Source organism: Heterodontus francisci, chromosome 24 (genome assembly GCF_036365525.1).
Source record: "Heterodontus francisci isolate sHetFra1 chromosome 24, sHetFra1.hap1, whole genome shotgun sequence".
Taxonomy (NCBI): domain Eukaryota; kingdom Metazoa; phylum Chordata; class Chondrichthyes; order Heterodontiformes; family Heterodontidae; genus Heterodontus; species Heterodontus francisci.
The window spans coordinates 24656219-24683535 of record NC_090394.1 but is presented as its reverse complement, the minus strand read 5'-3'; the positions used below and the strand labels follow the sequence as shown (position 1 = coordinate 24683535).

The 27317-nt window shown below is 44.2% G+C and overlaps 1 protein-coding gene across 2 annotated transcripts; it reads left to right on the top strand.

Annotated features, from left to right (window-relative positions):
* The first annotated feature begins 488 nt into the window (after positions 1-488).
* rpusd1 (RNA pseudouridine synthase domain containing 1) lies at positions 489-20416 on the top strand. 2 transcript variants are annotated; one of them, XR_010977362.1, is made up of 5 exons: positions 489-633; positions 3593-3695; positions 4964-5065; positions 9668-11140; positions 20238-20416. XR_010977362.1 is itself a non-coding variant. In XM_068055766.1 (4 exons), exons 1-4 carry the CDS (start codon positions 568-570, stop codon positions 10057-10059), a joined length of 663 nt encoding a protein of 220 aa, XP_067911867.1. In that variant the 5' UTR covers positions 489-567; the 3' UTR covers positions 10060-16967. The 2 variants fall into 2 exon arrangements, 1 of the variants encoding a protein (XP_067911867.1); XM_068055766.1 differs by lacking the exon at positions 20238-20416 and having other exon boundaries at positions 9668-16967.
* The last annotated feature ends 6901 nt before the right edge of the window (positions 20417-27317 follow it).

Here is a 27317-nt window from a genome sequence, read left to right as displayed (position 1 = left end):
TTAGTCCATTTAAGAAGGTGGAGCATGGGTATAATATAAATTGACTGGTCAAAGTACCTAGCTTTGTACCTAAACCACTGACCCAAGGTTTACTTATAGTATCCAGGCGTGTGTTTTTAATTAATTTCATATTTTATTCCCCATTGTATACCATGTGAAGGGCCTATATGACTTGACTAATTCATCCATCTGTAGCTATACTGGATTAGAGGTATAGATGGCAAAGGAGAGCCGATGAACAGCAATGGCATTGCCCATTGCCAGATCTTTTGTGACACAGATCAGATACAATGCACAATTCACATGTCTTTCCATGACGGTCTATCATGTTGCCCACATCCAGGAAGACATCCTGGATATCATTGGCTCAACATGTAAACTTGGCCTCGGCTTGACAGATTTCAGGTGCCATCTTGCCTTGAACGTCATCTGATGTGTAGTTTGGAAAGGCAAGGGAAGGCACATTTGCTGTTTTGATTCACATCATTTTCTTCTGTGTTTCTGGACAGATTTTGCCATCAGCTTGATTTCTCCACTAGTGGGGCCCTGTGTATCGCTTTCAGTAAGATGGCAGCTGCCAAGGCCTACCGGTGTTTCAGAGATCGTCGGGTAACCAAGATTTACCTAGCTCTGGTATGTATCTCTTTGTCTTGTTTAATTGGTTGCATGCATCTTCACTTTGTGCAGCATTCCTTCACAGCATCACTCAAACCCTACAGAGTCCTGGTCGCTTGGCCAGAAACTCCTCTTGGGCAGTAGCGTTAAACGGGCAGAATTGATACAGCCACCTGTTAAACTCCCTGCCCGATATTCAGTTCAATTGATTCAACATTGACATCAATAGAACTGAATATCAAGCAGGCCGTATAACAGGAGTCCAATGTCATACCGCCCAAGACCAATTTCTATCCCTTTGACTCTAAATTACAGCCCTATATTTAAACATAGTGATTTTATTTTTTCTTTTAAAACTGACTAAGAGATGGCTGCACCTAGCTCCTTTTGTCCAGTCACAAGTGCCATCATCACACTTCTAAGGTAAGGACTACAGAAATTACCTGTGCTGTTGTTCAGTCTCTGTTTTCCCAGCAAGGATTTCTACTCTTATTCATTATCCAGTGGTTCCAGCTGGAAATTACATGTGCTGAACATTGGGATGAATATAGGGGACAGACTCCCCCGTGATATCCTCTCATGCTGGAATAGTCCAGTCTTGTATATGAACCGTGCTGACATGGATGAGGTACTGATGGTCTACTGGTGTCTCCAGAATAAGGCAACAAATGATACTGGGAGGTGATTTCCTCTGGTCCCCATGTCTTGGTGATATTGTAAGCCGAGCGACAGCCATTTGTAATGTATTTGATGAGGTACTGAATCCCTGCCACTAGATGGCTTTGTTGTATTCATAGAGTTACAGTTACCAAGAGCAGAGTAACAGCAAGGGCTTCTTGTGTCTTGTGTCCAAGATTTTACTTGGTACGAAAACATATGAACAAAAGGAGGCCATTCAGCTCTCAAGCCTGTTCTGCCATGCAGTTAGACCATGGCAAATCTGTATCTTAACTCCATCTACCAGCCTTGATTTCATAACTCATAAATACCCTTGCCTAACAAAAATCTATCAATCTCTGTTTTGGGGGAGAGAGTTCCAGATTTTTGCTACCCTTTGTGTATTTACTTTGTGTGAATTAGTGGATGCTGACATCACCCCTGAATGGCCTTGAAAGGTTTCAACCAGCCAGCCCTTTTCAGATTAGTGAGCCTGTTTGGGGTTTTCAAAGAGACTGTAGTCATAGAGTGTCATAGAGAGATACAGCACTGAAACAGGCCCTTTGGCCCACCGAGTCTGTGCCGACCATCAACCACCCATTTATACTAATCCTACATTAATCCCATATTCCCTACCACATCCCCACCTTCCCTCAGTTCTCCTACCACCTACCTACACTAGGGGCAATTTATAATGGCCAATTTACCTATCAACCTGCAAGTCTTTGGCTGTGGGAGGAAACCGGAGCACCCGGCGGAAACCCACGCTGTCACGGAGAACTTGCAAACTTCGCACAGGCAGTACCCAGAATCGAACCCGGGTCGCTGGAGCTGTGAGGCTGCGGTGCTAACCACTGTGCCACTGTACCTGGAGCTTTTGAAGACAGCCTGTCTGAAATTCTGGTAGAGAGTTAACTAAGCCAAATAAACTCTGTAGTGGTAGGAAAATTTAAAAAAATACTATGTGTGAAATCGATTATTGTAGGGTTTAGTATGGGAATATAGTTTGTACATGTGTTGCAATGTACTATACAAGGAGTTAGCAAAGTTTAACTACCACTTTAAATATTTCTTGATGCTGTTCCTATTACTATTTAATACATTTGTGAGGCATTTAAAAGCTAAAGTAAGATCTAGTATAATGTTATAATGGAATTGAAATTGTGACTGAAGTAATTTAAAAACAGATTTTCAGTTCATTATGCAATGTTCCTGAGTTCCTTCTCTAAGCTCGACTGCTTCTCTCCTCTTCTTCTTTAAAACCCTCTTTAAAACATACCTCTAATCAATCTTTTGGTCACTTCTCCTTTGGCTTAAGCTCCTGTGAAGCACGTTGGGATGTTCTCCACATTAAAAATGCTGTATCAATGCAAGTTTTTGTTGTTGATCTTAGGGAAAATGAAAACACACCTGAAGGTTTAGGGATAAAAACAAGAAATGCTGGAACCACTCAGCAGGTCAGGCAGCATCTGTGAAAAGAGAAGCAGAGTTAACGTTTCGGGTCTGTGACCCTTCCAGTGGTTCCAGCATTTCTTGTTTTTATTTCAGATTTCCAGCATCTGCAGTATTTTGCTTTTATTGAAGGTTTATGGAGCTTGGGCTCACCACTGAGAATAGATTATAAAATGGAAACCAAAAAATATCTGGAGTAAAAATGGGTGAAATAAATTTGCATATCAGAATCCCTCCTCCACATGAATTAGTTGACCTAACCAATTATAATCTGATTTACACCAGTCATGTTTTACGCATGAGGGCTTAAACTTCTTCCGATTTTTAGTAAAGCCTTGGGTGTTGAAATGAACTGGAAGTGTCCAAATTTCACCCTTGGCGTTTATGTTGGTATCTAGACCTTTTGATTTGTTAGTTTCACCTCCAGCTGTAAATCTGATTGTATTTTAATTCTTCACTACAGACCCAGAAGCCAATGGGAGGGAGGAATAGTTATATTCCGCTATCATACTTCCTCCATTTGATTCTCAATGGGATTTAAGAGACTTTCCAGCATTTTGTTTGCTTAGTTATGTTCAGTGAAATTTGAAATCTAGTAAATATTTTTAATTTCTAGGTTCTAAATTTTCAGACTTTGGAGGTGGTAGTGTGTAAAATAAGTTGCTTAGTTTGCAGTAAATTTCACTAATGCCCTCAGTGGTCGTTGCAGTTTTAATTATCCTAGTTGTAAGCTGTTTAAGCAGGATTGGGACAATTGTGACACTATTGGAAAGTTTATGAAATGGTTTAGGGACTTAAGGAAAGTGTTCACTTGTAGAATGGTATTGTTGACACAATGTGAAATCTAATGCTACCATGTTTGTCACAGGTTAGAGGTCACGTCTCTGTGAATAGGATGATGATTGATCGTGCAATTGGTAAAAACACAACAGAAGGAATGACCCACATGATGTGTACTGAAGGAACCCAGGGTAAAGTATACAATTACAGTTGCTCCAGAATGAATTAGCAGCTGATAAACTCTTACCACGATAAATGAACAGGGCTGCTTAGGCATGGTGGAAAGATACATTGTTATAGACTTCAAAGTTTAACATTAACTACAGGACAGTTTCTCATAGATCTTCCTTTGGCCACAAATTTAGGCAGATAATGATGAAACGTTTGCTGTATGATAAACTTATCCCCTTTCCCCCATTGAGGTTTTCCTACACCATGCACCAGAGCTGCTTTTCAGCTTCTGCTAGTGCTGTACTGCAACTTTGACTGGACAGTGCGTGAGAGCAGTCACGGGTGCCCAGTCATCAAATCTTACCTCTGAGATTGAAGCACTCGCCAGGATGGACATGGTGGGTGTTAATCCATGTGTTGCAGGTCAGACTCTATTGGAAGTTACTGGTCCATCCACACAGTGCCATCATTGAAATTCAACTTTTAATAACTGGTCATCTTTCCAAAACAGGTGAAAGGCCATAGTGCAGGAAGCCGCCCAAGGTTGAAAGAAAAGCTGAGGTAAATGTGGAAGTAGTGATTAAACAATCCTATTCTTGGGTTTTAAAACACGTTGGGAAGAAGGAAAGACTGAGTGGGGAAAGAATGAGTTAGAATATGGTAAGGTGCACTGAGTCTCAATTTTAACATGAAAAATGTGTAGGACCCATATGAAGGAAAAGAAGAGAAACATGCAGAAAAGGACACTATCTTCATATCAATAAAGTTAGTGTCCAGTAAGATTGTGATAAGAACTAAGAAATAGGAGCAGGGGTAAGCCATTTGGCTCTTCTAGCCTGTTCCAGCTTTCAGTAAAATCACGGCTGATCTTCTACCTCAATTTCGCTTTCCTGCATAATCCTCATATATAATAGAGATGTGTTTTGGTAGTGTTGAAAATGGGACAAATGCCAAAGTGAAGTGTTAACTTCAGTGATTAAAGTGATGGAGAGAGACAAGTTTTGGCTTGAAGTGAGAAAGAGGTTGCTTTTTAGACAACAGGATTAATAATGTAATCTGTAAATAGGTTCACAAAATCAGCAGAGTGAGTTTTCAGAATGTGCATAATTGGGAGAATTTCTGTCTGGATTGGAATTTTGTATTTAACCATTGTGCCTAGATGAGTGCTACATTATGGGATTAAATTAAATTAAAAGGTGTGGTATGAGTTTATCTGAAGTAACTGGTCTTGATCAATTTGGAAGAAAGGAAAACAATATTTAAAGGATTTACTTCTATGTGATTAAAGGTTGTCAAAATCCCAAACCATCTCTGACAGAGATGACTGCCCTGGAAAGAGGTTTTTACAGTGGAGATCCAGTTACTAAAGTACTCCTGCAGCCATTAACAGGTTAGTGATGTTCTCTAAAGCTCTGGCTCCATTTATTAAATGAAAGTCCCATTAAAATAATTGTTAGCTTGGCCCAGTCTTAGCGCTCTCGTCTCTAAGTCAGCGGGTCATGGGTTCAACCTTTACCAAATGAATGAGCACATAATCTAAGCTGGCATTTCAGTGCTGTGCAGCACAGTGCTGCATAATTGCAGGTGCTGTCTTTAGGATAGGATGTGAAACAGCTAACCTGTTCAGATGGGTGCAATAGATCCTATGGCACAGTTGGGAAGTCCTCCCAATCTCCTATCCACCATTTATCCTTCAATCAGCATCACGAAAAACAAATGGCATGGTAATTTATCTCATTGCTATTTGTGTGACTTTAATTGACTGCCGTAACAGTGATTAAAGTTCAAAAGCAATTCATTAGCTGTGAAGTGCTGTGGGGATTAATAGAGGTGCCTTATAAATACAAGTTTTTTCTTTTGTCAAATTGCATGGAGGGACAAGTTGGTGCAGTGGTTCACCCATGTGACTTGAGTTTGAATTCGTCCCAGGTACTGATGAATAAAGTCTCCTGCTCAGAAATTTAGGGAGCATTCTTAGTTAATTTACTTTTTGCAGTCTCTGTCCGGGAATGCACGTTATCCATGGCATGGAGTGACTGTATTTCACCCTGTTTGCTCTATCATTTAGAGAAGCCTCAGGGGTGACTGGCGGAATAAAAAATGGAAATGTTAGCTGGGTGTAGGAAGTATGCTCTTGAGATAATTTAGGACTGAGGTGTAGCGTTCGGAGGAATGTTGAGAGAGCTTTATACCGTACCACATAGCGTGATCGCCAAGAAATAAATTTTGCATTAGAAATGATAAGATCAGTGAGAATGGATGGGACAGTGGGAGAGAAAAAAATCCATTGACAGAATCATTGTCAGAACTGCACAATGGAGGTATTAGGCTCATCATCCCATGTTAAAACCAATACTGGTTTGCTAACTGAGCAGTTTATAGGTCATTATATTTACTTTTGCATAATGTTTACCCTTCTGTTTGCTGTGTTCCTTTTTAAGTGCAGGTCATCTGTAATATTTTCCAGGGACATCAGTCTGAAACACTGACTCTGTTTCTCTCTCCACGGACGCAGCCTAATCTGCTGAGTTTCCAGCATGTTCTGCTTTTGTTTCAATCCATATAAAAGTTTGGTTTCAATTTAAAATGGAAATGGATGACAGACTTGTGTCACTTGCATGAAAATAATTCAGTACTATGTGGCATTCACACAATACTTGGTATATTTTCTCTGATTGCCATTGTGAATGAAAAAGAGGGTGCCAGAATGAAATGAAATTCCCCACTCTTGCCCATGTTAGCAGCTGGAGGTAAATATATTCCAAGATGTGATCTGTTTTACTTGCAGCACTGTGATTTCTTTCTTGCATATGAGCTCAGGCCACTCGGTGTACAAATAATGTCACAGCAACAATTTAACTTTATACAACACCTTTAACACACAAATGTCCCAAGGTGCTTCATAGGAATGTTATTTTTTTTTTTAAATTGACACCAAACCACATAAGGAGATGTTGGGACAGACAGACTCTCATTGCGTCAGGTCAAACGTGGACAGGGAAATTTCCCACTGATTACCTATCTCCCTCCCTCAACTGCTAAATCAGTATCCTCCGTGTTGAACATCAGTTGGAAGAAGCACTGAGGGTACTCTGGGTGGGAGACTTCAATCTTCATTACCAAGAGTGGCTCAGTGGTGCCACTGCTGACTGAGGTACTGAATCCTGAAGGACATATATGCCAGAGTGGACCTGCGACAGGTAGTAAGAGAACCAACACGAGGGAAAAATCTACTTGACTTCATCCTCACCAATCTACCTGTCGCAGATGCATCTGTCCAGGATAGGTTGGGTAATGCCAATGTGGAGTGCTCAGTGGGATTGATTCAGAACAGATCTAGTAGCTCAAAACTGGGTATCCACGAGACTCTAGGGGTCACGAGCAGCAGAATTATATTCCATCAAAATCTGTAACCTCAAGGCCTGGCATATCCCTTACTCTATCATTACCATCAAGCCAGGGGACCAACCCTTGTTCAATGAGAAGTGTAGAAGAGCATGCCAGATGCAGCACCAGGCATATCAGAAAATGAGGTGCCAACTACAACATGCATGCATGTTAAACAGCGGAAACAAGTTGCTTTAGACAGAGCTAAGCAATTCCACAACCAACGGATTAAATCAAAGCTCTGCAGTCCTGCTATATCCAGTCTTGAATGCTGGTGGCTAATTAAATAACTGAAGGGCGAAGATGCTCCATGACCATCCTCATTGCTGGGGAAGCCCAGCATGCGTGCTAAAGACAAGGCCAAAGCGTTTGCAACCATGAACAGCCAGGTGCCAAGTGGATGATCCATCTCAACATCCTCCTGAGGTCCCCACCATCACAGATGCCAGTCTTCAGCTAATTCAATTAACTTCACATGCTATCAAGAAAAGGCAGAGTACACTGGATACAGCAAAGCCCATGGGCCTTCTAGCTGTAGTGCTGAGACTTGTGTTCCAGAACTAGCCATGCCTCAAGCCAAGTTGTCCCAGTATAACTACAATACTGACATCGACCCGACAAAGTAGAAAATTGGCCGGGTATATCACGTCAACAAAAGCAGGAAAAATCCTCTCTGACCAATTACTGCCCCTTCAGTCTATTCTCAATCATCAGCAAAGTGATGGAAGGTTTTGACAACTTACTCACCCATAACCTGCTGTCCATTGTTCAGTTTGGGATCTCCCATACTTCATCACAGCCTTAGTCCAATCTTGGACACACGGGCTGAATTCTAGAAGTGAGGTGAGAGTGTCTGTCCTTGACATCAAGGTAGCATTTGAACAAATGTGGCACTAACTACCCCTAGTAAAATTTAAGTTAATGGGGATCAAGGGGACAACTCTCCACTGGCTGGAGTCATACCTAGCACAAAGTTTGTGTTTGGAGGCCAATCATCTTAGCCTGAGGATAGGAGTACCTCAGGGCTGTGTCCTAGGCCCAACCACCTTCAGCTGCTTCATCAATTACCTTTCTCCATCCTAATGTCAGAAGTGGGGATGTTCACTCATGATTGCAGTGTTCGGTTCCATTTGCAACTCCTCAGCTAATCTGCATGCCTGCATGCAGCAAGATCTGGAACAAAATACAGGCTTAGGCTGATAAGTGGCAAGTAACACTTGCACCACATGAGTGCCAGGAAATGACCATCTCCATCAAGGGATAGTCTAAGCTCCTCCCCTTGACAGTCAATGGCATTACCATTATTGAATCCTGTCCATCAACATCCTGGGGGTTTACATTGCTCAGAAACCTAACTAGCCCACCCCTATAAATACTGTGGCTCCAAGAACAGGTCAGAGGCTGGGAATTAGGTGGTAAGTTACACAGCACCTGACTCCAAAGCCTTTCCGCCGTCTGCAAGCCACATGTCAGGGAAGTAATTGAATATTCTCCACTTGCCTGGATGAGTGCAGCTCCAACAATACTGCAAGAAACTCAGCATCATCAATACAAAACAGTCTGCTTGATCGGCACGTCATCCACCACCTTAAAAATTAATTCCTCCCACCCTTGGCACACTGTACCATCTATAAGATGCCCTGCAGCAACTTGCCAAGGATCCTTTGACAGCACCTCCCAAAGCTGCAACCTCTACCACCTAGAAGAACAAGGGCAGCAGGCACATGGGAACACCACCATCTCATAGTTCTCTGCCAAGTCACACACCATCCTGACTTGGAAATATATCACCATTCCTCCACTGTCACTGGGTCAAAAATCTGGAACTCGCTCCCTAACAGCACTGTGGACTATCTTCACCCCAAGGGTTCAAGAAGGCAACTCACCACCACCACCTTCTCATGGGCAATAAATAATGGCCTTGTCAAGAGGTTAGATTGGATAAGCTGCGGTTGTTCTCCATGCAGCAAAGGAGATTGAGGGGAGATTTGATAGAGCATTATGACCGGTTTAGACAAGGTAGACAAAGAAAAGCTGTTCCAATTGGCTGATGGTACAAGGACTAGAGGACACAGATTTAAGATTTTGACCAAGAGATACAGGGGGGATGTGAGGAAGAACTTTTTTACGTAGCGAGTGGTAATGACTTGGATCTCGCTGCCGACGAGGTTGGTGGAAGCGGAGACGATGAATGATTTCGAAAGGAAATTGGATGGGCACTTGAGGGAAATAAACTTGCAGGGCTACAGTGTTAGTGTGGGGGAATGGGACTGACTGGATTGCTGTACAGAGAGCTAGCATCAACTCGATGTGCCGAATGGCCTCTTGTGCCATAATGACACTATGGCTCTATTACACATTTCACATGAATGAATAAATAAAATTTTTAAAAAATGTCTTGCACATTGTCACGTAATATTACAACGCTTAGAAAAAAAATACCAGAGGAATAAAGTAAATATTTAATGCAGAATCTCATTAGTGATGCCGTTCTGGTTTTTATCAATAATATTGCTTGTCTGGAATCTTGTAATTAAGCAGTAGAAATTTTTTCTTTGCGATTGAATCGAGGCATCTTTACAGCAGTGTCTTGTTATTTGTTTAGGCCGGACACACCAGCTGAGGGTCCATTGCAGCTCTGTGGGGCATCCTATAGTGGGTGACTTCACCTACAGTATGAAGACTGACAGCAGCCCTTATCGTATGATGCTTCATGCCCATCACCTGCAGATCCCCGTGGAGGGGGAGCTTATAGAGGTGACCACAGCTGACCCTTTCACACACTTGTTGGACAGCAATTTGGAACTGGGCTCATGTGTCAATAGCTTGCATGACATAATCAAGGGACTGAAAGACAAGTGTGTGACAGAGCGATGTGACAGGAACAGCATTCTTGGAGTTCAAGCAGAGAAAATACATGAGGAAAAAGCAAGTGAAGAGACAGAGGAAGAAAGAGAGAAGTGCTTGCAGTGGTTAACTGAATGGGCAACAAATTAATATTAATGGTGACTACCTTGACTGGAAGCTGCACATTCGCATCTTCTCAGGTAGTTTGTTGGGGAGAGGGATGGAGAACACGTGGTCAGCTAGGTGTCCAGTGGTAAACAGATTAGCGATGAGCCGGTTTTGCATGACTGGCATGGACCAATTTCATCTCTCGTATATCCAACCTGCATTAAACTGTTTGTTGGATTAACAACAATTGTAACACCCTCACTTTTGACGACCAAGTTTTATTTTTACTTGTTGTTCAGTGCCCATGAAAGCCATTCCCTTTTCTGAACTGAATGCTTTCCAGTACTAGCCCAACCTTAGTGGTCTGATGACTTCACACACAGCTACTTTTATTTTTAAAGTTCTTAAAATGAAGTATCTATTTCTAATTAAACAGCAGCAAAATACAATCGAAGCCACTTAAGTACTACATTCACTTTATAGAGACACCCTGCTGGGAACCAGTTTCTCTCAAAATGACTCTCTGTGGACCGATCCATTGCTTTAGCAGGACAGTCAACTCCCAGTAAGGTGGGACAGCCACCTGTTCCAGGTAGCTATCGGCTTGCTTTGTGTGATGATAGACCAAAATTGACGCTAACTGTAATGTGGATGAGCTGAGGAGAATTCAAATAAAGTTGCGTGGGACAGGCTGGTTGCCTAATTGGAAAGAATTTGCTTTATATAGAATTACTAAAAATGTATGGCACAGAAACTGGCCATTCAGCCCAACTGGTCTATGCTGGTCTTTATGCTCCATATGAGCCTCCTCCCACTCTATTTCATCTTACTCTATCAGTATATCCTTCTATTCCTTTCTTTCTGACCTACCTAGCTTCCCTTAATTGTATTTATTCTTTTCACCTCAGCTATTCCATGTGATCACAAGTTCCACATTCCAACACACTCTGGGTAAAGAGGTTTCTTTTGAATTTCTTCTTGGAGTTATTAGTGACATTCTTATATTTATGGCCCCTAGTTTTGGACTCCCCACAAGTGGAAACGTCTTGGCGTCGCTAGTGTATCTCATTCAAAAGACTTTTACGAATATTCATCATGAGCGGTTCTGTCCACAAGCACCTGGGTGAGAAATGAAATTCCCGCTTCTTTGTGTACTTAATTTTAAAGAGAAAATTAACCACTAAAATAAATTCTCATTTTTTACCATTTTTATAAAAACTATGTTTGTTTAAACATTGAGGGATGAATAAGAATTTTTAGGGAGGTAGAATAGTGCAGTGCAACCTGGTTCCATTCCAGCCATCTATCGTTAGCTTTCAAATACATATTGAGCTTCGGTGCTGCATGATGCTGTCCATAGTATGACTTCATTTACACCAATTAATATTGATTTTCAGTTATTAGTTTGTTTTTTGTCATTTGATTACAAAGTAATTTTAGTTTTGGTGAATATTAGCTAAAGTTAATGGATATTGGAAACCGTAAGATGAATGGTAGCATCGTAGGTGTTACTGAACTAGTAATCCAGAGGCCTGAACTAATGCTCCAGAGACAGGAGTTCGAATCCCACCATGGCAGCTGGGGAATTTAAATTCAATTAATAAATCTGGAATAAAATTATATGAATAAATCATGAAACTACCCCATGTGGTTCACTAATGCCCTTCAGGGAAGGAAATCTACCAACTTTACCAGATCTGGCCAACATGTGACTCTCAGATCCACAGCAATATGGTTAACTCTTAACTGCCCTTTTAAATGGCTGAGAAAGCCATTTAGTTGCATGGAACTACTACAGAAAAATGCACTGTGGATGGAAAAATCCACATGGACTGCAGCAGTTCAAAAAGGTGGCTCATCACCACCTTCTCAACGGCAATTAGGGATGGACAATAAATGCTGGTCTTGCCAGCGCCACTCACATCCCAAGAACAAATTTTTTTAAAACACGCTGAGTTCCTGTGTTAACAGCATGAACCAGCACTCAATTGACAAGACTCATTTAGAGAGACTATGAAAATGGCTAGCTTAAAAACTGGAACAAAGAACAGTAGAGCACAGGAACAGGCCATTCGGCCCTCCAAGCCTGCGCCGATCTTGATGCCTGCCTAAACTAAAACCTTCTGCACTTCAGGGGTCCGTATCCCTCTATTCCCATCCTATTCATGTATTTGTCAAGATGTCTCTTAAACGTCATTATTGTACCGGCTTCCACCATCTCCCCCGGCAGCAAGTTCCAGGCACTCACCACCCTCTGTATAAAGAACTTGCCTCGCACACATCCCCTCTAAACTTTGCCCCTCTCACCTTAAACCTATGTCCCCTAGTAACTGACTCTTCCACCCTGGGAAAAAGCTTCTGACTATCCACTCTGTCCATGCCGCTCATAACTTTGTAAACCTCTATCATGTCACCCCTCCACCTCCGTCGTTCCAGTGAAACCAATCCGAGTTTATCCAACCTCTCCTCATAGCTAATGCCCTCCAGACCAGGCAACATCCTGGTAAACCTCTTCTGTACCCTCTCCAAAGCCTCCACGTCCTTCTGGTAGTGTGGCGACCAAAATTGCACGCAATATTCTAAGTGTGGCCTAACTAAAGTTCTGTATAGCTGCAGCATGACAATTTTTATACTCTATGCCCGACCGATGAAGGGAAACATGCCGTATGCCTTCTTGACTACCTTATCCACCTACGTTGCCACTTTCAGTGACCTGTGGACCTGTACGCCCAGATCTCTCTGCCTGTCAATACTCCTAAGGGTTCTGCCATTTACTGTATACTTCCCACCTGCATTAGACCTTCTAAAATGCACTACCTCACATTTGTCCAGATTAAACTCCATCTGCCATTTCTCCGCCCAAGTCTCCAACCGATCTATATCCTGCTGTATCCTCTGACAATCCTCATCACTATCCGCAACTCCACCAACCTTTGTGTCATCCGCAAACTTACTAATCAGACCAGCTGCATTTTCCTCCAAATCATTTATAAATACTACAAAGAGCAAAGGTCCCAGCACTGATCCCTGCGGAACACCACGTCACATCCCTCCATTCAGAAAAGCACCCTTCCACTGCTACCCTCTGTCTTCTATGACAGAGCCAGTTCTGTATCCATCTTGCCAGCTCACCTCTGATCCCGTGTGACTTCACCTTTTGTACCAGTCTGCCATGAGGGACCTTGTCAAAGGCTTTACTGAAGTCCATATAGATGACATCCACTGCCTTCCTTCATCAATCATCTTTGTCACTTCCTCAAAAAACTCAATCAAATTAAAGAGACAGACCTCCCCTTCACAAAACCATGCTGCTCTCGCTAATAAGTTTGTTTGTTTCCAAATGGGAGTAAATCCTGTCCCGAAGAATCCTCTCTAATAATTTCCCTACCACTGATGTAGGGCTCACCGGCCTATAATTTCCTGGATTATCCTTGCTACCCTTCTTAAACAAAAGAACAACATTGGCTATTCTCCAGTCCTCTGGGACCTCACCTGTAGCCAATGAGGAAATGCTGGAATCACTCAGCAAGTCAGGCAGAATCTGAAAAGAAAGGAAAAATGTTGATATTTCAGACAATCGCCCTTCAATAGAATTTAAAGCATCTGTTGTGTGAAATGGAATTCTTTGCAGCAGTACAATGGAGGGTGTGCCTTTCAAACCATGATAAATTGAAGAGAGTAGAGAAGGTTGCACACTATGACTGGGTGGCACTGTGTCTGCGATCACACATGCCAAAAATGGAAAGAAGATATCTCACTAACCAAAAAATATTTTCTAAAAAAGAAAGTCAACAAAAGTTTGCATCAATTGTTAAGTATTTAATTTTCAAAGGCAGTCTGATAACGAGCTCCCATTTAAGTGTGTTCAAACTGAACATTGGGAAGTAGCTATATGACTGGTCAGTTCTGTTTGTTGTACTTTATTTTTCTTATTCACCAGATAGGCAGGCAGGTCCCGTGACCTCCGCAGAGAGGTCCCAGCAACTTGTGTGTGTGTGCGCCTTTAATGTAGTAAAACATCACAAGTCACCACAGGAGTGTTGCCAAACAAAATCTAACACTGGGTTACATATAAGGAGATATTAGGGTATATGACCAAAGTCTTGGTCAAAGAGGTAGGTTTTAAGGAATGTCTTAAAGGAGGAAAATGAGGTGGAGAGGTTTAAGCAGGAAATTCTGGAGCTTCGGGCCTTGGCAGCTGAAGGCATAGCTGCCAATGGTGGAGCGATTAAAATTGGCATGTTCAAGAGACCAGAACTGAAGGAACACAGATACCTTGGAGGGTTACATACAAATTAGGAGCAGGAGTAGGCCACTCGGCCCCTCAAGCCCACACTGCCATTCAATAAGATCATGGCTGATCTGATTGTAACCTCAACTCCACATTCCTACCTACCCCCAATAACCTTTCATCCCCTTGCTTATCAGGAATCTATCTACCTGTGCCTTAAAAATATTCAAAGACTCTGCTTCCACTGCCTTTTGAGGAAGAGAGTTCCAAGGACTCACGACCCTGAGAAAATATTTCTCCTCACCTCTGTCTTAAATGGGCGACCCCTTATTTTTAAAAATGGGTATGCAGCTAGAGGATAATACAGAGATAGGAAGGGACAAACATAGAAAATAGGAGCAGGAGTAGGCCATTCGGCCCTTCGAGCCTGGTCTGCCATTCATTATGATCATAGCTGATCATCCAACTCAGTAACCTGTTCCCGCTTTCTCCCTATACCCTTTGATCCCATGTTTTGGTCTCAACTGCTTTCTGTGGTAGCGAATTCCACAGGCTCACCACTCTCTGGGTGAAGAAATTTCTCCTCATCTCAATCCTGAAAGGTTTACCCCATATCCTTAGACTATGACCCCTGGTTCTGGACTCCCCCACCATCGGGAACATCCTTCCTGCATCTACCCTGTCAAGTCCTGTTAGAACTTTATAGGTTTCTATGAGATCCCCCCTCACTCTTCTGAACTCCAGCGAATATAATCCTAACCGACTCAATCTCTCTTCATACGTCAGTCCTGCTATCCCGGAATCAGTCTGGTAAACCTTCGCTGCAGTCCCTCTATAGCAAGAACATCCTTCCTCAGATAAGGAGAGAAAAACTGCACACAATATTCCAGGTGTGGCCTCACCAAGGCCCTGTATAATTGCAGCAAGACATCCCTGCTCCTGTACTCGAATCCTCTCACTATGAAGGCCAACATACCATTTGCCTTTTTTACCGCCTGTTGGACCTGCATGCTTACCTTCAGCGACTGGTGTATGAGAACATCCAGGTCTCGCTGCATATTCCCCTCTCTCAGTTTATACCCTTTCAGATAATAATCTGCCTTCTTGTTTTTGCTACCAAAGTGGATAACCTCACATTTATCCACATTATACTGCATCTACCATGCACTAGCCCACTCACTCAACTTGTCCAAATCACCCTGAAGCCTCTCTGCACCCTCCTCATAATTCACCCTCCCACCCAATTTTGTGTCATCTGTGCAAATTTGGAGATATTACATTTAGTTACCTCATCTAAATTATTAATATATATTGTGAATAGCTGGGGTCTGTTGTGCCTAACACACACTCTACTCTTAAAGAATCCACGGAATCCGATTGGTGAAAGGTATATCAATATTTTATTCACACACTAAATCATCAAAGTACAAGCTCTCACTACTTGTACAGTATACTACCTGTCAAGACATGAGGTGATCAGTCTCAGACTTGCGGCTGCTCATCTGTTCTCTGAGCCCCTGGCTCGGTATCTTCTCGAGTGTTCTTCCCCGGGGTTCTCGTACCTTCCTCACTTTCAGTCAGGGGTTAAATCTCGTTTCTAAGACCCGCCCTTCTTACTCATAAGGGTCTGGTATAATGACATAATGATAATTCCTTATTTGGCTCAGCGGGAACCTGTTCAAAGCTTCACAGTTTCCCATTGTCTATTATGAGTTTAATTATATCTGGTGTCCATGATGACTCCTAGTTTCTGGGATCCTCCTCAATACCTTTTCTATAATCATATCTACAGTTCCTTGGCTATGTGTGCTGTGCCCCTTTGTACTCATCCCGCTTCAGCACACTGTTCATTGTTGTGTTACTGGCCCCCTTTGTTTTAATTATGTTCTTATGTATTTTTGCTAAATGTGTTTTTACTGTATGTGTTTTTATTGGGTCTACAGGTCCGAGCACCGATCCCCGCGGTACCCCACTAGTCACTGCCTGCCATTCGGAAAAAGACCCATTTATCCCTACTCTTTGTTTCCTGTCTGCCAACCAATCTTCTATCCATCGCAATACACTACCCCCAATCCCATGCGCTTTAATTTTACATGCTGATCTCTTATGTGGGACTTTTTCGAAAGCCTTCTGAAAGTCCAAATAAACCACATCCACTGGCTCCCCCTCATTAGCTCTACTAGTTACATCCTCGAAGAATTCTAGTAGATTTGTCAAGCATGATTTCCCTTTCGTATATCCATGCTGACTGCTCGATTCTGATACTGTTTTCTAAGTGCTCTGCTATAAAATCTTTGATAATGGACTCTAGATTCATTCACTCTAGACTTTATAATTCCCTGCTTTCTCTACCTCCCTTTTTAAATAGTGGGGTTACATTTGCTACTCTCCAATCTGTAGGAACTGTTCCAGAGTCTGTAGAATCTTGGAAGATGACCATCCAGTGCATCCACTATTTCTAGGGCCACGGACAAGGCCGTGAAAGGGTCCCATGACCCAATAACTCTCATTTTTAATCATATCAGATCTACCGACCAAGCCAGTAACTATTATCAAGACATTTTTAAACAAAACGAATGATGGGTTACACTGGAATCATCCATGATGGGTTCCACTGAAAGAATGTCCCCCATTAAAAAGTGCCTGCAGTGTGGATAATTTAATGTTTTTTGCTAGATGTTTGTGTTTGCAAATCTTACTTGTTTAATATTTCAAATAAATTATTCAAACACATTTCTTTATACCTGTCTAAATCTTGTTACCCAATTTTTTTTAAACCTCCCAAACTTATGACCTGAACACTTAGAAGGACAAGGGCATCAGGTTCATTAGAGCAGCAGCACCTCCAAGTCACACACTATCTTGACTTGGAAACCTATCAGTGTTCATTCATCGTTGCTGGGTCAAATCCTAGAACTCCCCTACCCAACGGCACTGTAGATGTACATTCACCACGTGGACTGTAGCGGCTCACCACCACCTTCTCAAGGGAAATTCTGGATGGGCAGTAAATGCTGGCCTTGCCAGTGATGCCCACATCCTGTGATTGAATAAATAAAAATACTTAAATAAAAGCAAAATAATGCGGATGCTGGAAATCTGAAATAAAAACAAGAAATGCTGGAACCATTCAGCAGGTCTGGCAGCATCTGTGGAAAGCGAAGCAGAAAGAGATGAGTTTATTATACTTACAAGTCTAAACTCAATCTAAATAAAAATAATAAAATTACGCTACACTTTCATGCATACATATTAGAATCACCCACACACAAATAAATTACAGAGTGATGAGGAATAGATTTGTGTTAGATTAGACTCCAGAACAAATAATAATAGTCTGTGGTGACTGGTGCCTTCTGGTTGAATTTGTGGTCCTGAAGTTCGGCGTTGGTAGTTGTTCTTGGAGACAGCTGAGCAGAGGGCTTCCTTCTCGGTGTCTTTGTATTGGATCTGGCAGTTGGCAGCCAGGCTTCGCATGTCCCACACCAGGTCTTCAGGAGAGAGAGAGGTAGCCCTTCTGGCTTCTGCACAGATTGACTTGAGGGGTATGGGGTCATTTTTCCTTGGGACACAAAATCTTGGTAACTTTTAGGGATTTTTGTTAAAGTATTTTCCGCTCACAGCGATAGGTTTAGTGGGTTTTACTGCCAGTTAAAGCCACAACTTGCTCTGCTGTGCTTTCCAGCAGGGGCCCTTGTCCTGCACTGCTCTGGTGTACCCTGATTAGTCCGACAGGTTTTCCCTCTAATTTCCAGCAGTCAGCTCGAAGGTGACCTGCCTTGTTTGGAAACACACAGGTCTTTGGGCGTCTCTCCTGCTCTCAGCACCATCTTTTTTGGCCTGAGGAGGGCCCCTTGTGTGTCAGCTTTCCCTTCTCGCCCATGGCTGTTCAGGCTCCTATCACCCTCCCACCTTTTCGGGTTTGTGGGGTGATTAGGGAAGGGTTTCCCTTGGGGTAAGGGCTTGTGTACAAGCATAAATTCATCAGCCAGAATTGCAGCCTACCTAGCTGTTGGAACCTTTTGTTACTCTATGTGGGTTTAATGGAAAAGGGAAGTGAGTTTTTGAACTCCTCGAGAAGGATCACCTCTGAGGTTTTCATATGTAGGCTGTATCTTGAGTGCCCATATCCACTGGTCAAAAGCAAATTGCTTAACACATTCAAACTCATGGTAAGTTTGTTCAGGCTACTTTTGGAGAGTTCGGAATTTTTGGCGGTACACCTCCGGTATTAGCTCATATTCGCCCAGGTTAGCATTTTTAGTCATCTCATAGTCTGTTGAACTCTCACCTGGCATCAGTGAATAGACCTCATGGGCTTTTCCTGTTAGTTTGCTTTGCAATAACAGAGTCCGGTTGGCTTCCGGCTATTTCAGCTGTTTTGCAAGCTTTTCAAATGTGACGAAAAGTGCTTCCACATCCCCCTCATTGAATTTTGGGATCAACTGGGAAAACTTTAAGAGCTCAGCACTCAGTCCTGAGCTAGGGGTAGCTCCCTCAATAGCTGGCCTTCACAGGGTATTTGGGTCTCCCACCAGTTAGTTTGAACTGTCTTAACTTCCTTTGGAAAGCTCTTTTTCCCTTTCCTCCTTTTTCCTCTTTCCTCCCTTCCTTTTTCCCTTTCCTGGAATTCTCTCTCCTCTTTTGCTCTCAGGAAATCTCTTTCTTTCTCCCATTCCTGAAACTCTCTCTGCTCTTTCTCCTTCTGGAATTCTAATTCTAGTCTCCTCTGTTCTACTTGTACCTTAGCCAATGTTACTTTGTTTTTGATTCTAGGCCTGTCTCCTGTTTGTCAGTTTCAAGTGCAAAATGGCTGGCCACAAGTTTTAGGATTTCGTGTTTCCTAGCCTTTGGATGGATAGTAATCCCTAACTGCCCAGCTACATTCCGCAACTCTTGAATAGATAGTGTAGATTGGACTTACCTTGTCCAAGTTCTTCACTCTGGCTTAGGAAGGTACTGGCCTCGAATGGGGACATGTTAGTACTCTAGCAGTGAAAACTACAAGAAAACCTGCATGGAAATTTTTAAATTTTTGCTCAGGATCAATTTGGTTTCCCACTTCGAATTTCTCGTTTTTCGTTGGGTTTCGACCACAGACTTGAGGCCCCAATTTTCTACGACAATTAGGTGGGTGGGGGGCGGTCACAAGGCTCCCCTCTTGTCCTTCCTCTTATTTGACCACAACAGGGTTTATTCCTTTGTTAAACAGTGGATGTACATACCACTTCAGTGAGTATTTTACCTTTTATCTTTGTGGTGATCGTCAAACAATCAATCTAACAGGATTTCTTGAGTATAAACAAGAAAGAGGTGAGTTTATTATACTTAAAAGTCTAAACCCGATCTAAATAAAAGTAATAAAATTACGTTATGCTTTCACACGCACACACAAACACGAGAATCACACACACACCCAAATAGATTACAGAGTGATGAGGAATAGATTTGTGTTGGATTAGAATCCAGAACAAATAAAAATAATACACAGTCTGTGGGATTGGTGACTTTAGTGGTCTTCCGGTTAAACTCATGGCCCTGAAGTTCTGCATTGGTAGTTGTTCTTGGAGACAGTTGAACAGAGGGCTTCTATCTCGGTGCCTTTGTCTTGGATCTAGCAGCTAGCAGCCAGGCTTCTCACGCCCCACACCAGGTCTTCCAGAGAGAGAGAGAGAGATAGCCCTTCCAGCTTCTGCACAGATTGAGTCTTTGGCTTGTCTGCTTGTCCAAGGGAAACTCACAGCTTTCACAGAGATGGACAGACAGTCACATGACTCTGTGTATTCTAATGAGATTTAAGTTTATGAATTTCAATTTCTCAAGCTTCGTGGTGTCAATGTTCACCCCTGGAGGATTCGCTCTTTCAATGTTAATGTAGTATTCCAGCTTTCCTTTTTTTTTTTACATTTAATGTAAGTTTCCAACCAATTAATTAAAAATGCTCATTTGGCATGTTTTCTTGACATTGTTTTTGTTTTAATGTTTACAGAGTTTAACTCTTAGTGGACTGCAGTGGCAGTTCCACAATGTGCCAAAGCAACCTTGCTTCACTTAGGATAGCTTTGAATGCCTTGCTAATGAAATCAGTCTCAGGTAGTTCAATCAATAGGACAAGCCATTGCTTTGGGTATAAGCTAATCAGACATGTGCCTCCACTTTGATGCCTTAGAATGTGCAAGGTTTTCAAATGCAAATGATGACAGCCATTTTTAGCTGTGGCAAAGTGTTTGTAAAAGTTGTTTGTAGTATTCCAGCTTTCCTTTTTTTTTACATTTAATGTAAGTTTCCAACCAATTAATTAAAAATGCTCATTTGGCATGTTTTCTTGACATTGTTTTTGTTTTAATGTTTACAGAGTTTAACTCTTAGTGGACTGCAGTGGCAGTTCCACAATGTGCCAAAGCAACCTTGCTTCACTTAAGATACTAAACCTAAATCAAGCTGGCCTCTTCTAGTGAAGATCAGAAATCCCATGGTCCTAATCGAAGAGGAGTGAGTCATTCTCCAGGTATCTTTGCTAACTTTCTTCCTTCAGCCTATGCCACCAAAACTAAATTAAAGCTACACTTATACTGTCCATATTTTGGTCAATGTCCCTGAGCTGACTCCTGGCCTTAAAATGCTAAATTGTATCCATTATTACTGACAGATTCGTAGAATTAGTTTTTTATAGGTCTACACATCTGCTGCCAGGAAAAAGGAGCCAGATTGAGCAGTGTTAATGTTGGGGACCAGTTCATGGACACCATTCTCCCAGAGTCTGAATTAAAGAAACAGTTTAACTGGTCATTTGTCTCATTGTTTGTGGGATGATACTGGCACAGAATAACTATATTCATTGTGTGAAGCCTTTTGAGACATCCTGACATGCTTTAACAAAAACTTGCATTTATATGGCACCTTTACCTGATTAAATGGCCCAAGGTGCTTTGCAGATTCTTTATCAGACAGAATTTGACACTGAGCCATAGGTATTAGGACAGATGACCAAAAGCTTGGACAAAGAGGCAGTTTTTAAGGAACGTCTTAAAGGAGTTGAGAGGAGCACAGATGCTTAAGGGGGGAATACAAAACTTAGGGCCTACACAGCTGAAGGCACATCTACCAATACAGGAGCGAAGGGAGTGGGGGGTGCACAAGAGGTAAGTATTGGAGGAATGCAGAGATCACACAGGGTTGTAGGAATGAAGGAGGTTCAGAGATAGGACGGGGCAAGGCCATGGAGGGAGTTGAACACAAGGATGAGAATTTAAAATTTGAGGCTTTGCTGGACTGGGTGCTGTATTTATTTATTTATATTTTTTATTATTTCAATAGGAGGTACACCTTAACCAGTGTAAGCACCATTAACAGATAGATAATATGGAGTACAGTCTGATCGTGGACTCCTTTCTTTATTCATTCATGGTATGTGGGCGATGCTGGTCAGGCCAGCATTTATTGCCCACCCCTAATTGCCCTTGAGAAGGTGGTGGTGAGCTGCCTTCTTGAAATGCTGCAGTCCATTTGGGGTAGGTATACCCACAGTGCTGTTAGGAAGGGAGTTCCAGGATTTTGACCCAGCGACAGTGAAGGAACGGCGATATAGTTCCAAGTCAGGATGGTGTGTGACTTGGAGGCGAACTTGCAGGTGGTGGTGTTCCCATGTATTTGCTGCCCTTGTCCTTCTAGTTGGTAGAGGTCGTGGGTTTGGAAGGTGCTGTCTAAGGAGACTTGGTGCATTGCTGCAGTGCATTTTGTAGATTGTACACACTGCTGCCACTGTGCGTCGGTGGTGGAGGGAGTGAATGTTTGTAGATGGGTTGCCAATCAAGCGGGCTGCTTTGTCCTGGATGCTGTCGAGCCTCTTGAGTGTTGTTGGAGCTGCAACCATCCAGGCAAGTGGAGAGTATTCCATCACACTCCTGACTTGTGCATTGTAGATGGTGGACAGGCTTTGGGGTGTCAGGAGGTGAGTTACTCGCCTCAGGATTCCTAGCCTCTGACCTGCTCTTGTAGCCACGGTATTTATATGGCTACTCCAGTTCAGTTTCTGGTCAATGGTAGCCCCTAGGATGTTGATAGTGGGGGATTCAGCGATGGTAATGCTGTTGAATGTCAAGGGGCAATGGCTAGATTCTCTCTTGTTGGAGATGGTCATTGCCTGGCACTTGTGTGGCGCGAATGTTACTTGCCACTTATCAGCCCAAGCCTGGATATTGTCCAGGTCTTTCTGCGTTTCTACACGGACTGCTTCAGTATCTGAGGAGTCACGAATGGTGCTGAACATTGTGCAATCATCAGCGAACATCCCCACTTCTGACCTTATGATTGAAGGAAGGTCATTGATGAAGCAGCTGAAGATGGTTGGGCCCAGGATACTACCCTGAGGAACTCCTGCAGTGATGTCCTGGAGCTCAGATGATTGACCTCCAACAACCACAACCATCTTCCTTTGCGCTAGGTATGACTCCAGCCAGTGGAGGGTTTTCCCCCTGATTCTCATTGACCTGTTTTGCTAGGGCTCCTTGATGCCATACTCAGTCAAATGCTGCCTTGATGTCCAGGGCAGTCACTCTCTCTTTCTTTTGGGCCTCCTTATCTCGAGAGACAATGGATACGCGCCTGGAGGTGGTCAGTGGTTTGTGAAGCAGCGCCTGGAGTGGCTATAAAGGCCAATTCTAGAGTGACAGGCTCTTCCACAGGTGCTGCAGAGAAATTTGTTTGTTGGGGCTGTTGCACAGTTGGCTCTCCCCTTGCACCTCTGTCTTTTTTCCTGCCAACTACTAAGTCTCTTCGACTCGCCACAACTTAGCCCTGTCTTTATGGCTGCCCGCCAACTCTGGCGAACGCTGGCAACTGACTCCCATGACTTGTGATCAATGTCACAGGATTTCATGTCGCGATTGCAGACGTCTTTATAGCGGAGACATGGACGGCTGGTGGGTCTGATACCAGTGGCGAGCTCGCTGTACAATGTATCTTTGGGGATCCTGCCATCTTCCATGCGGCTCACATGGCCAAGCCATCTCAAGCGCCGCTGACTCAGTAGTGTGTACAAGCTGGGGATGTTAGCCGCTTCAAGGACTTCTGTGTTGGAGATACGGTCCTGCCACCTGATGCCAAGTATTCTCCGGAGGCAGTGAAGATGGAATGAATTGAGACGTCGCTCTTGGCTGGCATACGTTGTCCAGGCCTCGCTGCCATAGAGCAAGGTACTGAGGACACAGGCCTGATACAGTCGGACTTTTGTGTTCCGTGTCAGTGCGCCATTTTCCCACACTCTCTTGGCCAGTCTGGGCATAGCAGTGGAAGCCTTTCCCATGCGCTTGTTGATTTCTGCATCTAGAGACAGGTTACTGGTGATAGTTGAGCCTAGGTAGGTGAACTCTTGAACCACTTCCAGAGCGTGGTCGCCAATATTGATGGATGGAGCACTTCTGACGTCCTGCCCCATGATGTTCGTTTTCTTGAGGCTGATGGTTAGGCCAAATTCATTGCAGGCAGCCGCAAACCTGCCGATGAGACTCTGCAGGCACTCTTCAGTGTGAGATGTTAAAGCAGCATCGTCAGCAAAGAGGAGTTCCCTGATGAGGACTTTCCGTACTTTGGACTTCGCTCTTAGACGGGCAAGGTTGAACAACCTGCCCCCTGATCTTATGTGGAGGAAAATTCCTTCTTCAGAGGACTTGAACGCATGTGAAAGCAGCAGGGAGAAGAAAATCCCAAAAAGTGTGGATGCGAGAACACAGCCCTGTTTCACACCACTCAGGATAGGAAAGGGCTCTGATGAGGAGCCACCATGTTGAATTGTGCCTTTCATATTGTCATGGAATGAGGTGATGATACTTAGTAGCTTTGGTGGGCATCCAATCTTTTCTAGTAGTCTGAAGAGACCACGTCTACTGACGAGGTCAAAGGCTTTGGTGAGATCAATGAAAGCAATGTAGAGGGGCATCTGTTGTTCACGGCATTTCTCCTGTATCTGATGAAGGGAGAATAGCATGTCAACGGTCAATCTCTCTGCACGAAAGCCACACTGTGCCTCAGGGTAGGCGCGCTCGGCCAGCTTCTGGAGCCTGTTCAGAGCGACTCGAGCAAAGACTTTCCCCTATATGCTGAGCAGGGAGATTCCACGGTAGTTGTTGCAGTCACCGTGGTCACCTTTGTTTTTATAGAGGGTGATGATATTGGCATCGCGCATGTCCTGGGGTACTGCTCCCTCGTCCCAGCACAGGCATAGCAGTTCATATAGTGCTGAGAGTATAGCAGGCTTGGCACTCTTGATTATTTCAGGGGTAATGCTGTCCTTCCCAGGGGCTTTTCCGCTGGCTAGAGAATCAATGGCATCACTGAGTTCCGATTTGGTTGGCTGTATGTCCAGCTCATCCATGACTAGTAGAGGCTGGGCTGCATTGAGGGCAGTCTGAGTGACAGCATTCTCCCTGGAGTCCAGTTCTAGGTAGTGCTCAACCCAGCGGTCCATTTGTTTGTGTTGGTCAGTGATTATGTCCCCTGATTTAAATTTGAGGGGGGCGATCTTCTTGATGGTTGGCCCAAGAGCTCTCTTAATGTCATCATACATTCCTCTGATGTTTCCGGTGTCTGAGGCCAGCTGAATATGACTGCATAGGTGTTGCCAGTAGTCGTTTGCGCAGCGCCTGGCTGTTCTTTGTGCAGTGCTTCTGGCTGCTTTAAGTGCTGCGGATGTTAAATCGCTGGGGGCTTTCTTGTAGTTCAACAGTGCAATGCGCTTAGCGGCTATGACAGGTTCCAGCTCTTCATTATGAGATTGAAACCAGTCTGCATTTCTCTTTGCACTTTTGCCGTAGGTGGTCAAAGCTGACTCATAGATGGCGTCTCTGATGTGGGCCCACTTGGTCTCAGCATCCCCTGTGGGAGTGTTTTGAAGGACTGTTACAAGTGAATTTAGAAATTTTTGTAACAGCTGTGGATGAGAAATTCTGCTTGTGTTGATGCGTGGGTGGCCCTTCTGCTTGGAATGATGCAACTTCTTTGGTCTGAGTCTAACCTTGCTGCACACCAGGGAGTGGTCGGTGTCGCAGTCCGCACTGTGGAAGCTGCGTGTGACAATGCGGCTCGCCTTGTGACAATGAGGTCTAGCTGGTGCCAACAACGCGATCTTGGGTGCCTCCATGAAACCTGATGACAGGGTTTAGTGTGAAAGAACGAGTTGGTGATGCAGAGGTTATGATAGGTACACAACTCAAGCAGTCTCTGCCCGTTCTCATTCATCCTTCCAACGCCATAGCGCCCAAGGCAGGAGGGCCATGAATCATGGTCGGCCCCAACCCTGGCATTTAAATTCCCCCAGCAGGAATAGGTTTTCGGTGTTGCGGATGCTGCTAATGATGTAATGGAGTTGCTCGTAGAACTGATCTTTAGCTTCAGGTGGGGAGCAGAGTGTTGGAGCATAGATGCTGAGTAGGTGTACTGGACCAGAGGTGGTGAGCAGTCGGATGGACAGTATGCGTTCCGAGCCATTTGAGGGAGGCTCTATCATGCTGAGCAAGGAGTTTCTGATGGCGAAGCCCACTCCATGCTGCCTTGGTTCTTCAGGATCCCTGCCCTGCCAGAAGAAAGTGTAGTCTTGCTCTGCTAGAGAGCCACTCGCGGGGAGGCGAGTCTCCTGAAGTGCTGCAATGTCTACATTGAGTCTGCAGAGCTTGTTGTTAATGATGGCGGTCTTCCGAGAATCGTTGATTTGTGTAAGGTCTTCCGACAGACCAGGACACATAGTTCTGACGTTCCAGCTTGCAAAGCGAAGGGCTGGTACCTTCTTTCCTTTTTTCGTGTTGTTTGGTGCGGTGTATCAGTCCACCTTTCGGGCAATGACCCTGAGCTTCAAGCACCCATTGAAGCAGGTAGACCGTGGCGGGACAGAACCTTATTGACCGGGGGCTGCCTGGTTTGAGGCGGGCGGTAGCTGTCCAGTGAGGTGCAATGACCTCTCCCTCCGACAAAGGCTACCCGTGGCGCCCAGTTTCTACGCCAATTTATCTGGACTTATAACCCGTAACTGCTGCCTTCCGTGTTGTTTCAGTCGCTGTGAGGCAACTATGGAGTGACCTCTCCATGGCGCATGCCTGGGCAAATCTATGGAGGTTGAGAGTTGCCCAGTCGTCAAAACCCCCCTCTTGGCCTTTCTGGTGGGGTCCAAAGGAGTGCAGGGCACGACGTTTGGCACCAGTATGGCTGCAGGAACTGCCTGAAACATGCCAAAGGTGACATATGACCACCTACGGGGTACCGCTCCGGATTATCTGTTAGGGTTTACTCCCTTAGCCTTGGTCTCTCCCGAGACGCTCACAAGGCAGTGGGGCAGTTGGGGCCCCTACACAGGTGTAGGATGGTGTCGGTGGGAGGAGGGGATGCAAGGGGGAGGGGTAGAGGGAGGGGGGGTGCGAGGGGGAGCTGGGAAGGGAGCTGTAAGGGGGTGGGGGGGTGCAGGGGAAGGGGGTGCGGGGGGAAGATGGTGCGAGGGGGGGTGGGCTAGGACGGGGTTGTGAGGGGGTGAGCTGAGAGGGTGGAGCAGGGAAGGGGACGGGGGGGTGGTGGAAGGGGGTAAAGGGGGTGGGGAGGGGGGGGTGGAAAGCTGGTGCAGGTAATAAGCCATTTCCTCAGTGCCAACCATCGACGTCCGGAAGTGAGTCACTCTCACCTCTTATATTAATACTCATCCTGACATTTCTTTGTACTGCATAAATGTGAGCCTATAACTGCCCAACCATAGGAATGGAGCAAAAACCTGTTTGTGATTTACTGGGGTGACTTGATCATCAAGGTTAAATAATGCAGATAAGTTCCTTCTCTTCCGCCAACCCCCCCACCACCCTTCCCCACAAATTAAGGAACAGCAACTGCAACAACACAAACTAGCCTTTTCCATCCTGTACCAGTGGGCAGAAAAGCGGGACTTGCAGAAATAATTGGGGGCAAAATTCAATAGCCCATCTAAATGGGTGCAGGGATCATGATGCGGGATTAACCTGCACCCATTCCTTCTGACACAAACTTCATGCTGCCTGTTAATTGAAATGATTGTAGCGTGCAGCCCAGCTCTAAATGC